Here is a 15,650-nt window from a genome sequence, read left to right on the forward strand (position 1 = left end):
ACAGAACCCACACCAAAAACCTTCTTTTGAAATTAGAGCATCCAGCCCCAACTTACACCTCAGTTATATCAAACATACACCTTATTCTAAATAAAATGGACTTAAAAGGGAAGGAGATACGGGTTTGATAAAGGTTAAACCTCCTTTTCTTATCAAATAGGCTTGAGATGCACTCAGAGTTCTGGCTGCAACTATTTAAAACATAGAAGTCATTCAGAGGTATGAAAATTCTCTTATTTAAAACGTCCATCTTTTTTACAATTAGGGTTTGAACTAATGGTGACTATCAATGCATCATCAAATCATGTAAATAAACAGCAACAGCAGGGTTTTCTTCTGAGGACATTGGTAGAACATTTCAAACACTTAATAAACCTTTCTAGGTTAATATGCATAATCCACCACATTTTGGATTCCTTAACTCATCTGTTAGTAATCAGTGGGTAATCTTTACTAGTGATGTAATACAGCAATTGCAACATCTGTTCAGTTACTTAAATGTTGTTAAAGCAAGAGTGCTTCTATGTTTCTAATTTTTTGACAATGAACCATGGAAGAAGCTGATGCATGCAACCTTTCTTCCCATATTTTCAAGATGATTTGCTCCTGTCTATGTGCAGTGGCCACATTCAGAATACAGCTATTTTTCAAGCCACTAGAAACCCATATTTCAGGCCCATATCTCGTCACTGTAAGTGAAAGGGAGTCATTCCTTTTCAGTTACCAAAGTTTGTGTGATTAGCTAATATTACTGATGTCAGGTTAAAAATTGGGTCTTGGACTGTAAAAACAAAACTAGGGGAGTAATCCTACTGGGATAGGCAGCTTCGGAGGCAACCTCCTATCCAATACAGGGTAAGAGAAGCATGGAGGGGATTTTGGCTGTCTAGCCCCAGGAAGTTGGAGTGGGGGAAGTGGCAGGCAGATGACACGTTGGATGTGTCGTACCAGATTTCTGACTTCCCTGCCCCAGCATGCCCCCAGGAATGCCCCATTTTCACTGCTCTAAGCTCTTCTTCTGAGTGCAGAGCACGGGGCAGTTCCGTGCTGCCTACGAGGCAGTGCGGGAGGAGAAGACATATCCTATGGCCACCTAGCCACTGACTAGAGGCCATAGGATTGTGCCCTAGATTTATTTAACATAATAATAGGTGAAAACAAATAGAATTCTGTTTCCCTGTAAGACCGAAAATGTTAGGAAGATGCTGTAAAAAACTTAATTACCTGGAGTCCAATTTAATCAGATTATCTATCTATATCCTATGCTTAGATTAAGTGTCATTAATTTGTCTAGTCCAGTGTTTCTACTTTATTTCCACACCTTTCTTCAGTTAGAGCACATCTGTTTCTAAAGAATTTCTTTTAGGACACAATCCTATGCATGTTTGAACAGAAAAATGTCCCACAACTCCCAGCATTCCTCAGCCAGTCATGTAGGGACTGTAGAGAAAAGCCCTACAGACGTGTAGGGCTTTTCTCTCTCTCTAAACATGCATAGGATTGTGCCCTTACTCTCTAAGCTAATTTTGCAGTACAAAAACAAATAATTTGTTAAAAAGATCAGAAGTGAATATAAACTTAGCATATCACAACCTGTACAACAGGGTGCTCGGAAGTTCTGAACAAACTATCCCTCAAATACCAGTTAACATATTTTAGAAATGTAAAATGACACATATAAGCATACTTTTGAAATGTTACATACTGCAATACAGGGTGTCATCCAAATAAAATTAGGCACACTTAATTAGGGATATACAAGAATTTCATTTTGATTTATTTTTTTACTGGAATTTGCCTCATTCAGCTCCTCAAATGTGAATGTCAGCGCATTGCTTGGGCAAAGCTCACACAATTCTGAGCTTATGATGCTGATTCAAAAAATGGATACTTTAGAAAAGTGTGCAAGTCAGAAGGTGCATTTTGGAAAAATATGCATTTTCATGCTTTAGTCAATGAGGGGAAGGTACGCATGTAGGTGCATACTTTAAAAAAAAGCACATCACAATGCATAATTCTTCTGTTCAAACAAAACCCTTACATCAGGAATGGAAATGAGGCAGACCAAGCTTCAAGGTGGACCTCTGAGAACTTCAATCAGCTCAAGCTTTGCTGATTGTCTGATCCCTACACTTAATTCATATTGAAGTGAATACAACCTAAGCACATCAAGGATCAATACATATATATCTTCAACTTATTTGGAATATTTATATGCTGTCTTTCATTTTAGATGCAAGCCACCTTACAAAGTGAGTATCAAAATACAATAAAATACAGAACACACTAAGAGAACAATCCTATGGTCCCTGAGAACTTTATTAGGTCATCACTTCTGTATGTCCCTCTGTGTCATCACAACTGTTCCCATGTGGTGAGTTATTCGTGTGCAGCAATTCCCCATGTGGATTGTGAGTTTCGTGATGTCACTGCAAATCTCTAAAAAGCAATTATTTTGCAACAAAACTTCTGTGGCAGCCTTCTCCAACTTGCTGCCCTCCAGACGTTTTAGAGTACAACTCCCAGGATTCCTGACCACTGGCCATGCTGGCTTGGGATGATGGGTGTTGTTGATGTCCAAAACTTCTGGAGGGCACCAGGTTGGAGAAGGTTGGTCTATGTGTTAAGCCAATGCACATGAACAACTCTTCACATTCTAACAACAACTGTGTAACAATGAGAAAGCATTTAAAATGGCCTAAACATGGTGGCCACAGTCTATCAATTGTATCTTAACTTGAGAAAGATTTAGTTCACAAAACCCTGATGCAGTTTCATGTGAATACAGATGGAGAGATTGACGTTTTCATAAAGGACCCAGTATCCACAGCACTGTACAACTGGTTCTGTGAAGCCAAAGGGGCATTAGACTTGTTTCTCCTTGAATAACAGTCCATTATTTCACCTGGCACTTCTTTTGAAACTCAGGGGGGTAGCAAAAGCATTTTGTGATGGGGCACGGGTTTCAGCTGTTTAAAGAAAAAGAGTAAAAAATGATATCCATGGCTATTCTATATTCCATGGCTCTTTCCGTTACCCTAACTAGCTCTTTGGATCCTGCCAGGATTTGATAAGGTGTTCTGGTGTTTCCCACTTATACATAAGCAAGGTAAGGTTTATAGATATACCTTTTGCTTTGCCGTAGAGTCTCAGAGTGTTTTTTCCAGCTAATAACTGCCTTGGGAGAAGCATCTGGTTTACATCCAATCGTGACTTCACCTCCCACATGGACAACTGACATTGTTTTCATAGGATGTTTGGAAAAATTAGGAGCTGAAGCTAGAAATAAGTAAAAGAGGTAAAGTGGCACTAGAAACATATGCTTTAGCATTCCTGAGAAAAATGAATTAGGCTTATACACACTTACCTGGGAGCAAGTCCCACTGAAGTCAATGGAGCTTGCTTTTGTGTAGACATGTATATAGGATAGTTCTGCACATTACTTTTTTTTAGATTTGGAGTTCACCTGACCCTAACCCCTAAACTTGTCTATAAATACGAAACCTGATTTGTTGATTTATTCCAGTCTTCCCATTTTTAGAAAATTCTTTTCAAGGCATCATTCACTTACCTATTACTCTTAACTCAGCATTGGAATAAATGGACTCATATTTGTTTTCTGCAACACACTGATAGAGGCCAGAGTCTGAGATGTTCAGCATAGTTATAGTAAGAGTCCCATTTTCAATTTGAATTCTTTCCTTAAGAAGCAAGGAGGAAACAATGTTAATATTACTTAAATTGTTATATTATTTATTTGTTTGATTTGTTTTGTATCCTAGCTTTCTACCAAGAAAAATGGCACTCAAGTCCAAAGTTTAGTATTGAATTTTTAGTTTAAGGGAAAGGAGACATGGTCTCTGCTAGAAGGGGAAAAGAATTAGTATCTTGACTGCATGGATGATCTCTGCCTCGGGAGGTGTCAAACTCAAATTTCCCAGAATCTCCAGGGGCCATGCCCATAATTTTGCAGCAAGAATAAGAAGTCAGTTCTACCCAAATTCACTAACCATATGTAACAGATGGAGTTTGTACATTTGGAAAGAGTTAACAGGAGTTAATTGGGAGTTAATGTGGGTCTGCTCATTCTGAGCAGGTGTGTATTTAAATGAAAGCCCAGAGATTGAAGGGAGAGTGGGGAGGAGAAAGTAGTTGTTTGGTTGTTGTGAGTTCTTGGTCAATGAGTTTGTTGAAAGAAGATTCATGGACAGAGTGGGGGAGGCTTTGATAAGGAGTTTAAGACTGCTATTGTACATCTGCCTGGTTTGGGGAGAAGAAGGATTGCTGGGCTGTTTTTGCTGAGGCTAGAAGCTGTGCACAATTGGAAGTGGAGAGAAGGGTTCCTTCATGGCATGAGGACTCCGTTGTTGGAAACTGGGGCCTGGTGGTTGCTCCAGTGTTGGAGTCTGGAGGCTTGCCTGTCTTCTCCTGGAGGCAAGATAGAGTCAGTCTCCCACCCTCCCTCCCTCTCCTCTGTGGGATTGCTATGAGACTCTGAGTTTGTAATGTTGGGATTAATCTGCCTACAGAGACAAGAGGACCTGGGCTATGCCTCATAGTTACATTTTGTTCTCCTGTTAAGGGCTTATGGGAATGAGCTTTGATGTCAGTTGGGAATGCAGTACTTGTCTATAATGTATTAATAAATTCCAGTGTTAACTGATTTGCCCTGATCTGGGTGTGTGAGTGAGGTTGACTGCCTGGGGGTAAATGCTGAGACTTGGGTTACACATACAGCTCCAATGCACTGCACTGTACATAGCCATGGACACTTGACATAATCCTTGTAACCAGACTTCTAGATTAGAGAGAATAATGGGATGGAGAGGGTGGATATTAACAGCATGTGGAACCCTGAGATGGTTCAGTAATACTCATGGAGTGTACATGGAGTTGATTACAGACCCTTTATGCCAGGCTTCTCCAACCTGGTGCCCTCCAGATGCTTTGGACTACAACTCCCATGATTCCTGACCATTGGTCATGTTGGCTGGATATGATGGGAATTTAAGTCCAAAACACCTGGTGGGCATCAGTCCAGGGAAGCCAGAAGATAGGATTCAGCTGATATTGTATGGGGCTGAACTTCCCCTGAACCAGCTTTGTAGCTCGGGGGATCATCTGGATTCATCATTGTCTGTGGGAGCACAGTTGACAGCTGTAGCCAAGACTGCCTTTTATTAACTTCAGTTAGTATGTTAGCTGTGCCCCTATCTAGGGAAAATGGAGCTGGCCTTGGATATGCATACACTAGTTTATTTATTTATTAATTAAATTTCTTAATCGCCCATCTGGCTGGTCACTTGGCCACTCTGTGTAACTGTAAGTAAGACAGTTTAAAACAATAAAATTCCACATTAAAACATCGTATTTCTAAAAATGCCCTAACCCATCCCAAATGCCTGCCTGAACAACCATGTTTTCAATGTGTGGTGGAAGCTCATTGAAGAGGGGGCATGGCAGAGTTCCCTAGGGACAATGTATCCAGACTGGACTATTGTTCTGTGCTCTATGTTTGGCTGCATCTGAAGGCAATTTAGAAACTTCAGCTGGTGCAAATGTGGCTGCTGAAGTCCTCTTTGGGGCTAAATGGTCAGAACATTTTACATGAACCCTGCACTAGTTGCCTGTGCATTTCTGGGCCCAGTTCAAAGGGCTGAATTTCAGCTTTAAAGGCCTAAATAGTTTCGAGCCCAGTTTATCTGAAGGGCCACCTACACCTGCCTGAACCTGCTCACAGGCCAGCCCCAACGCTGCTAGGAGGGCCAAAATGTGCTGTCTCATTGCCTCCTCCAAGCGTTGAATGTATGCTTGCAGTGGGCTGAGCGGACACTCCCAATCTGTTCTTTTCCCTAGAGATGAATGGCAGCAAGATCTCTATGTGATCATCACGATATATGTATGGTTCCAGTCCAGGGTGTACGCACTAAGAATAAAATGTAAGTAGAACAGTTTGATGATGCTATACATAAAACATTATTTGTGAGCTTTCTGAAATCTTAGCAACAGTAAGAGAACCTCTTACTGAATTAGCTAAACAGAACCAAATGGTTTCTTCAGCATCAGCTCTCTGGTTTTCCTTAGAGGATTTTCCTCCTAGTACTGACCCATTCCAACCTTGCTTAGCTTAAAAATTTGATAAGAACGCAGCCTCAGGTTGTATGGCTGGTACATAGCACTCTAATTAACAACATTCCATTACTTATCCACTTTTTACTTCCATGGAGTTGGCTACAGACATCTTCTGCATACTTAGTTCTACCTGCAGGCTGTTTGCTGTCCTGAGATGCAATTCCACATGTACTCTATCTCCCGCTCCCCCCCCCACACACACACACACGAGAGAGAGTGAGAGCGCCCTACAAATTCAAAGCACTTTAACATGGCCATTTCTCTTCATGTTGAAGCTCAGCTTCCCAGTTTTTCTCAGCTGATTTCCTTGTAAGTTATATAAGCAATCTGGTGGATACATATTCATGCAAGCAAACACTATAGGCAAATGACCAAAAGACAGTTTAGGACAAACTGGTTTGAAAAAGGTGGGTGAATGGTAAGCTACAACAGATTGCAGATTTTATTGCACTGTGACTTCAGACAATGGCATAGGCAGAGTGGGGAGAGAGAAATGGTTTCCCCTCATGTAGTGCTAGGACTTGGAATCCTCCAGTGAAAATGATTAGTGATAGATTCAAAAGAAGAAAGAACTCCTTTGTGCAATGCATAATTATCTTACAGATTGTATTGCCACAAGATGTGCTACACACGGGCCTAGATGGACTTAGAAGACAAATTCATGGAGGACAGGATTATCAGCAGCAGCTATTAAGATATGGGATGATAAATGGCATTTGTGCAACTCCACCCCACCCCTTTAAAAAACCAGACTGCAAGTCCATGGAAGCTGCACAACCTAGAAAAAGTTGGTCCACTGAGGAATCCGCAGGTCAGATTAACAGAAATCTGAACTCATTTGAATCCATTGTGGATTTCTCCGTCATTCCTAGTTCTGTCTATGCCGCAAGCACTGATCTATGCCCCAACTACTGATGCCGAAGAAGCTGAGGTTGATCGGTTCTATGAAGACCTACAACACCTTCTAGAACTAACACCAATAAAAGATGTCCTCTTCATCATAGGGGATTGGAATGCTAAAGTAGGAAGTCAAGAAATAACCAGGATAACAGGCAAGCATGGCCTTGGTGTACAAAATGAAGCAGGACAAAGGCTAATAGAGTTTTGCCAAGACAACAACTGATGATCATAACAAACACTCTTTTCCAACAGCACAAGAGGCGACTCTACACATGGACATCACCAGATGGTCAAGATCGAAATCAGATTGATTATGTACTTTGCAGCCAAAGATGGAGAAGCTCCATACAGTCAGTAAAAACAAGACCTGGAACTGACTGTGGCTCAGATCATGAGCTTCTTGTTGCAAAATTTCGGCTTAAATTGAAGAATGTAGGGAAAACCACTAAACCATTCAGGTATGACCTAAAGCATATCCCTTATGAATACACAGTGGAGGTGAGGAATAGATTTAAGGAATTAGTCCCCTGGTCTGCAAGGAGGTCAAATTAGTCAGTCCTAAAGGAAATCAACCCTGAGTGCTCATTGGAAGGACAGATACTGAAGCTGAAGCTCAAATATTTTGGCCACCTAATGTGAAGAGAAAACTCCCTGGAAAAGACCCTGATGCTGGGAAAGATTGAAGGCAAAATGAGACGGGGATGGCAGAAGATGAGATGGCTAGATAGCATCACCGATGCAATGAATATGGACTTGAGCACACCCCGGGAGAGAGGGGAGGACAGGAAGGCCTAGTGTGTTATGGTCCATGGGGTCACGAAGAGTCAGACACGACTGAATGACTGAACAACCTAGTTCTGTCAGAGCACTCTGACATTTCCTAAGTCCTGCCAGACTCTAGCTAAGGGTGGAGTAGCATTCACCATTTTTCCTCTGAGCTTTTTCATTCTTTTACTATTGTTCTCTCATTGCAAGCAATGGGAAGGAAATAATCTAGAGCAGCCCCAACACTGGTCTAAAACTTCCCCTGTGTTGGGGGCATGGTGTGGAACCTCACATATGCTCCACCCATTCAATGGGGCATATCCTTCCCCTTTCCCTCTCTCCAATGTTAGAGCTCCAATGTGGGAGAGGGAACAGGTGTAGAAAGATCTCTGGGGGCTGGGAGTGGGATCCAAGATTGGATCTCATCCTCCAAGGTTGGACCTCATATTGGAAAATCATTTTTCCAAACTTAATCAAAGCAGAAGACACATTTCTGGTGGTGAATCATGCTTAAGGTAGGGTTCAGATTGCTAGTGTTCCAGTAGGCCTGCTATAGTGTTACCATCACCATTCAACCATTGTAAGAACATAAGAAGAGCTGTGCTGGATCAGACCAAGGCTCCATCTAGTCCAGCATTCTTTTCACAGTGGCCAACCAACTGCCCATGGGAAACCAACAAGCAGGACACGAATGTAAGAGCACCCTCGCAACATGTTCTCCAGCAACTGGTGTACATAAGCTTATTACCCCTGGTACTGGAGGTAGCACATAGCCATCAGGACTAGTAGCCATTGACAGTCTTCTCCAGGTATTTACTTAACCCCCCTTTAAAGCCATCCAAGTTAGTGGCCATCCCTACATCTTGAGGTAGCAAATTCCATATTTTAACTATGCGTGGTGTGAAGATGTACTTTATTTTATCTCTCTTGAATCTCCCACCAATAAGCTTCATAAGATAACCCTGGCTTCTAGTATTTTGAGAGAGGGAGAAAAATGTCTCCACACATCCACATTCTCCACACTATGCATAATTTTGTACCCCTTTATCATGTCTCCCCTTATTCACCTTTTTTTCCCAAGTAAAGCAATCCCAGCTGTTGTAAACTTCCATCAAAGGGGACCTGCTCCAGCCCCTTGATCATTTTAGTTGCCCTTTTCTGCACTTTTTCCAGTTCTAGAATATCCTTTTTTAGGTGTGGTGACCAGACCTTTACACAGTATTCTAAGTATAGTCACACCATAGATTTGTATATGGGCAGTATGCTATTGGCAGTTTTATTCTCAATTCCTTTCCTAATTATGCCTAACAGGGAGTTTGCCTTTTTTACAGCAGCCACACACTGAGTTGACATTTTAATCAAGCTGTCCACCACAGCCCCAAGATTGCTTTTTTGGTTGGTCACTGCTAGTTTAGATCTCAGCAGGTTATTGAGTTTTTTGAGTTGAAGTTGAGATTTTTTGTCCCAATGTGCATCTCACATCATTCTACTGAGTGATACTGCTTAGGAAATGCAAGCAATACTCTTTCAAAAATGGATATGTGATCTTAGTGTGTCTGGGAGAGGCCATGCATGGATGTAAATCTGGCTAGCCTCGCTACTCCACCTGAAAGTAATTGCAGCATTATCAAAGGAGGTGGGAGCTGGCTGTCATGTGTAGCTAAAGAGCCCAAGCCACAAAGGGAAAAATATAAAACTGACCAAGGACAGAAGGAAGGGGAGGGTGGAAGGAGGAGAAGACAAGGAGTCCTGTCTGTGAAACTGTAGAAGAGACAAGCAAGTTTGGTTTTAAAAGACTAATTTAACTGAGAACTATATATGAGAAAAGCGTCAGCCTCCATGATGAGCCAGCTATCTCCTTTTAATGCCAAGCTGGAAAAAGATTTAGCTTTCTCAAAGAGCTGAGAGAGACTAAACTAACTCTGTGATAAGCTATCTTATATTTATGTATTTATATATTTGTGGTATTTATATACTGCTGAATATCATAAAACCTCTCAGTTCACAATTTTAAAATGCAACATTAAAAACACAACATTAAAACACAGCGTTGAAAACACTACCAACTACATTAAAAAATCACGGAGCAGCAAAATGGAACGGCGTAATTGATTTACAGCCTGGGGAAAGTCTGGGTGAACAAGTATGTTTTCAGGCGTTTAAAAGATGTTACGTTTTCTGCCTCCCAAACTACATCAGGGAGGGTTTTCCAGAGGGTGACGGCTGCTCCAGAAAAGGCCCGCTGTCTGGGTACCTCATGGTGACTTCCATTCATTTTGGAATGACCAGCAAGGCTGCCTCTGCTTATCACAGTGCCCATCAGCTATTTTCAAAGAGGGAAAAGGAAACACTTCATGTAAGACCAGATCGATGACAAGTTTTCAACTGAAGTCAAAACCAAGCACAGATCTTACCTTTGATGTGAGGGGCTGGCCATTTTTAAACCAACTATATGAAGGCGTTGGCTTCCCAGTTGCTTTACATTCCCAAACCAAAGAGTCATAGAGAGAGAGATAGGCATCCTCAATGCTTTTATTCCACTCAGGGAGTGCTATATCAACAAACAAAGAAACAAAAGTTATTGTAACCTTAATTTTAGTTTAGTCTGCCTTGTTCCCAAGTCTGCCTTGGCACATGTAACAAATTAAAAACATAAATTCACACGAATAAGTTTATTAAAATAAACTAATGTATACCTCATTAAGAGAAGATTGTATTAAGGCAGTACTTATTTCTTTGTCTTTGTGTTTGCTTTGTCTGTGACATTTACATGTTATATGAGGAATTAATAAAGAAATATACATTTTAAAATGGATAAAGCTCATTAGAAATTAAAAATTCCATTCCAGCTGGCTTAGCCACAACTAACAGGGAACTACTGCAGATACTGGAATAATAATAACCCTATTCAGGCATTCTGTACCTGAACAGGGCAAACATTCAACGAGAGGAGCTCTCCGGCCCTGGCCCTCTCCTTCGTTGCATCTGTTGCCTTCTAACCATGAAGAGTGACTGTCTGAAGAGAAGAACCTTGTATATCTATGCAGGGCAGGCTCTCCACACAAGCCAGTATGCTGATTTTCCAGTGTTCTGGTTTGCATGGAGAGCATCCATTGATACAAGAGCTTCTCCTCTTCAGACAGTCACCCTTCATGAGTAAAGGGCAATGGATGTGACAAAGGAATGGGGTGGGGCTAGGGTGCTCCTTCTCATTGCATGTTTGCATTATTCATTTCATTTCATTCATTCATTCATTACATTTATATCCCACCTTTTTTCCTCCTTAAGGAACCCAAGGTGGTATACATAATCCTCCTCCTCCTCCTTTTTATCTTCACAACAACCCTGTGAGGTGGGTAGGGCTGAGATTCTGTGACTGGCCCAAAATCAGCCAGTGAGCTTCCATGGCTGAGTGGGGACTAGAACCCGGATCTCCTGACTCCCAGTCCAACACTCTAGCCACTACAGCACACTGGCTCTTATTCAGGTACAGAATGCCTGATTAGGGCTAGTGTCTCTGTTATAAATACTTGACTTCAGCTTTGCTTCCTGGCATTCATTCTGATGTATCTGCCATAAGCAAAGAGCATAATGTTCAAGGGTTGATTTATTTTATCTGTAGCAGGGCTGGACAACCTGCAGACCTTGGCCTAAGTTAATGCAGCCCTCAGCCTAATTTCTAAAGCCCTCTGCATGAGATCAGTTCAGATCAATGGCAAGACTGATTTGTCCCTTCCCTGGCAGCCTACTGCGTCTGCATGGCAAGGAAGCGGGGGCAGGGGGGAGAGAAGAATTGGCATAAAAAGAGAGAAAAGAGAACATAAAAAGAGAAAGAGAAAAGGGGTAACCCACCCACTTTGGGCTTTGGCCATGCCCCCTGCTGGCTCTGGCTGCCTGTATGCAACCCATGCCATGAGGGAATGTGGCCTGTGACAGAAAAAACTGCCAACCTGATTTATAAGAAAGACCAATTCATTGACAAAGAATGTGGGCTAGGCCTTGGGATAAAGGAAGGAGAAAAGAAGAAAATATGAAAATACAAAAATAGCATACAGAAATAAAATCCCTGACCTACATCTCTTTTAACAGTTCCCAGTTCCTCCAGTCCAATCTAATCCTGTCTAATCATCTTCAGCATCTAAGGTCTTCCTCTGAGTGCCTCCTCTGAGGGAGGCCTGGAAGTTGGCAACAAGAGAGAGGGTCTTCTCGGTGGTGGCTCTCCAATTATGGAATGATCTCCCCAATGAGGCCCACCTGGCACCAACATTGTTATCTTTTCAGTGCTAAGTTAAGACCTTTCTCTTTTCTCAGGCATTTGGCAGCATAGGATGAGTTTTTCATCAGGTCCTGGATTTGTCTTATGGTTGATAGTTTTAAAGTGGTTTTAGATATATATTGTCCGTGTATGTGCTGTCTGTTTATATTATAATGTATTTTAATGGTTTTTAATTTTTGTAAACCAGCCAGAGAGCTTCGGCTATGGAGCAGTATAGAAATGTTGTTGTTGTTGTTGTTGTTATTGTTGTTATTATTAATAAAATCATTCCTTCAATCCATGTACATTATTTTGAATACTAAAATGTTATAGATATGGCCTTCTCCAAAGGGTGGCAAGTTCAGGTATTCTCTGATGTCCCAGTAAAGCCCCCTCCCACCCCCCACTACTGTTTCCGCATTGCACTGGGCAACCAAAATGGCTGAAGGAAACATGAAGTAATTTTCAGTTGGATACCCTGCTTCTAGAAGGTTAAGATGGCCTGCTGATGGTTCCTTTTCTAAGGACCTCCAGATCTTGCTACTGCAATCTTCTTCCTTAGCTTTTAGCCAAAATGAAGAAAAAGAGGGAAGACAAAATTTGCTGAAGACAAATAAGAAAAGGGAAACTCTTCACTCAGTCCTTTATAAGTTGAAATATTTTGGTGAGCCAATTAAATTCTGCAAGTAATAGCTCAGAGTTACTGATTCTAGGCAAACATATTTCAACTCTCCTGTCATGTAATTAATTAGCTGAACTATTTTTGTATTTGATATCTCTCTGTCAGGAGTAAATATTATCTACAGACTGCCAGTAGCATTTCCTGTTACTGGTATTCGATGTGTAACAAATTCAATCTGCTCACCATACATAAACAGTTGGCCTCTTGCAACATTCCTTCCTCGAGCATTTCCTGCAATACATTCATAAGAAGCTTCATCTTCCGGCTGAAAGTCTGGGATTTCAAGGATACCTTTGGATGTGTTGATTTTTCTAGCCAATGGGCTGCCATCAGATCTCCTCCAGCTGATACTGGGAACAGGACTAAACAAACATAAGTCATTAGAAAAACAGGAGCCTGGAGAACATAAGTAAATGGTTAAGGAATTTTAAAGTTCAGATGTAAAATTGTACTCACTTGAAACCTAGGAATGTATGAGAATTTTGTTTTGCTTTATTTTTGATTTGAATATGCCCCCATTCACATCTTTGAATGGGAACACAAATGCTAGTGCATGGGGAGGGGGAGTTGCATGTTCCCGAACTTGTATTCACATTTGAAAAATGTGCACTTTAAAAAAAATGCACATTTTTTTAAAATACACATTTTCTGACTTTAGTCTATGGAGGAGAAGTGTGCATTTGGATGCGCACTTCCAGAAAGTGTGTTCCAAAATGCACAATCTCCCCATTCAAATGAAAAGAAAAAGAGATCGAGCCTTGCTGATTCTCCCATCCCTATTTAAAACCAAACAACAAAAGACGATATTCTGAAGTTATTACGAGCTTGTCTATGGGACTTAGCCTTCTAGATAGCTGTGGGCTGGTGTGGTTAAAGATATCCCTTAAGTGTTTTGAGAAGGTATCTCTGTAGTTTTTATTGGAAATTCTGGGTAATATAGAGACATGATATGTATGTATTTATGTATGTATGTACTATTTTATTGAAACATGAATATTCCATCTGACTCTGAGGTGGCTCGTTTTGCCATTATTCAAAGTATAAGGAAAGTTCGGTGACTTGGCAGTATAAATAAATTTGTACAAGTGTTTTATGCTTCCTTCCTGTGAGGCAGCATGCATTAATAGAACATCAGACATCACTGCAGCTTGATTTAGATTCTGATGCCCTGTTTTCTGCATATACTGGAAAGATCCAGGGGGAAATGTATCTGCTATTCCACAAAATACTGTAGCCGTATTCAAGCATCTTTACTGATAGAAGTAAATGCATGAGGAGGGGGAACATAGTAGCCGTTTCCTTTCCTTGAAACATCTAAATGGGACTAATTAGACACTAATACTTAGCATTGCTCAAACACACTTTCCCCATTGTGGACTTTAAGATAACAATTTAAATTGACTGAAATTCTTCTTAGAAGCCTACAGGCTACAGTACATACTGGGTGGCTGATTCATGTAGGAAAGTCCCAAATGGCTTGGAGGCCCGGTCACCTGCAGGATAGTCTCCTTCCATATATACCTATCTGGACCCTAAGATCATCTTCAGAGGGCCTTCTCTAGGTGCCCCCAACAAATGAAGTGAGGCGGGGTGGGGGCCTACTAAGGAGATGGCCTTTTCCATTGTAATACCCTGATTATAAAATGACTTCCCTAGAGAAGTTCACCTGGCAGCTATGTCGTGGTTTTTTCTGGCACCAGGTGAAGACCTTTTTTTTTTTAATTTTCCCAGGCTTTTTAGCCCTTCAGCTTTAAAAATTGTGTTAGTGCATGTTTAGATCTTTGCACTGCTGCTAGCCTTTATCTTGGTTCTTATTCTGGTTTTATTCTGTTTTAAACTTACCTGCTTTTAAATTATGTTTTCAGTTTGCTTGGTGAACTGCCCAGAAAGCTTTGGCTAATGGGAGGCACAGAATTGTAACAAATACATTCTGATGATTTGCGAACTGAAATGAAATTTTTGTACATCCCTTCTCAGAAGTAAGCTCTACTGAGTTCAATGGGAATTCCTTCCAAGTAAGTGGGTATAGGATTGCAGCCTTTGCATTCCACTGCAAACCTTCCTATTATGGGCTACTAGTGGCAAGTCAAACTGATTTGTGTTGATGTTGAAGGATTTCCATGACCATTTTGCCAAATGCACAATGCCATCCAGGTAAAAAGGGAACAGGTCACATGGCTAAATGCAAAGACACTGTATGAAACAGATTTGAGAATAAATCCATGAGGCGGTGGGAGGGATGTGCAGTTCAACTGAAGAGCCTACTTTTACCATAAAAATGACAGAGTTCTGTGGCATTATAACGACTGACAAATTTATAACGGAATGAGATTTGATAAGTGCTAGCCTACTTTGTGAGATGCCATCTGCAACAGCAGGATCCGACCACCCCCACCGCACATTCACAAACACGTCAAATGAAGGCACTTGGTTATTGTTGTTGTTTACAGTAAACCTATTAAAATACAAGATCTAGGTGTAATGTGAGAGATCCTAGAAGTTTTGCTGCAGACTTACTCAAAGTTTCTAAGAGGAAGCAAAGCACAGAAAAGCTGGGCTGAAGGTATCTTAAAGGTAATCTAACTCTAATCCTTCCCCTCAGGCAGGGAATCAAGAATGTAATCATGAAGGGAAAATAGCATGGAAAAGACCATGCCTCATAGAATCATAGACTAGTAGGGTTGGAAGGGTTCTACAAGGCCATCGAGTCCAACCTCCTGCTCAATATAGGAATCCAGGTCGGAGCATCCCTGGCAAATGGTTGTCCAGCCTCATCTTGAACGCCTCCAGTGTGGGAGAGCCCACCACCTCCCCAGGTAATTGGTTCCATTGTCGTATTGCTCTAACAGTCAGGATGTTTTTCCTGATGTTCAGCAGGAATCTGGCTTCCTGTAACTTGAGCCCATGATTCCGTGT

General features: G+C 41.3%; 1 protein-coding gene across 1 annotated transcript in view; it reads right to left on the reverse strand.

Annotated features, from left to right (window-relative positions):
* Positions 1–15,650, reverse strand: part of CNTN6 (contactin 6) — a 247,999-nt gene that overhangs the window by 117,564 nt on the left and 114,785 nt on the right. Inside the window, 4 exon segments of the mRNA XM_084840343.1 lie at positions 3,129–3,279; positions 3,572–3,701; positions 10,212–10,348; positions 12,918–13,096. Coding sequence (XP_084696469.1) covers positions 3,129–3,279; positions 3,572–3,701; positions 10,212–10,348; positions 12,918–13,096 — 597 coding nt within the window.

This window comes from Heloderma suspectum, chromosome 2 (assembly GCF_057233095.1).
Source record: "Heloderma suspectum isolate Gila_16-S chromosome 2, 16-S_ref, whole genome shotgun sequence".
Lineage (NCBI taxonomy): Eukaryota > Metazoa > Chordata > Lepidosauria > Squamata > Helodermatidae > Heloderma > Heloderma suspectum.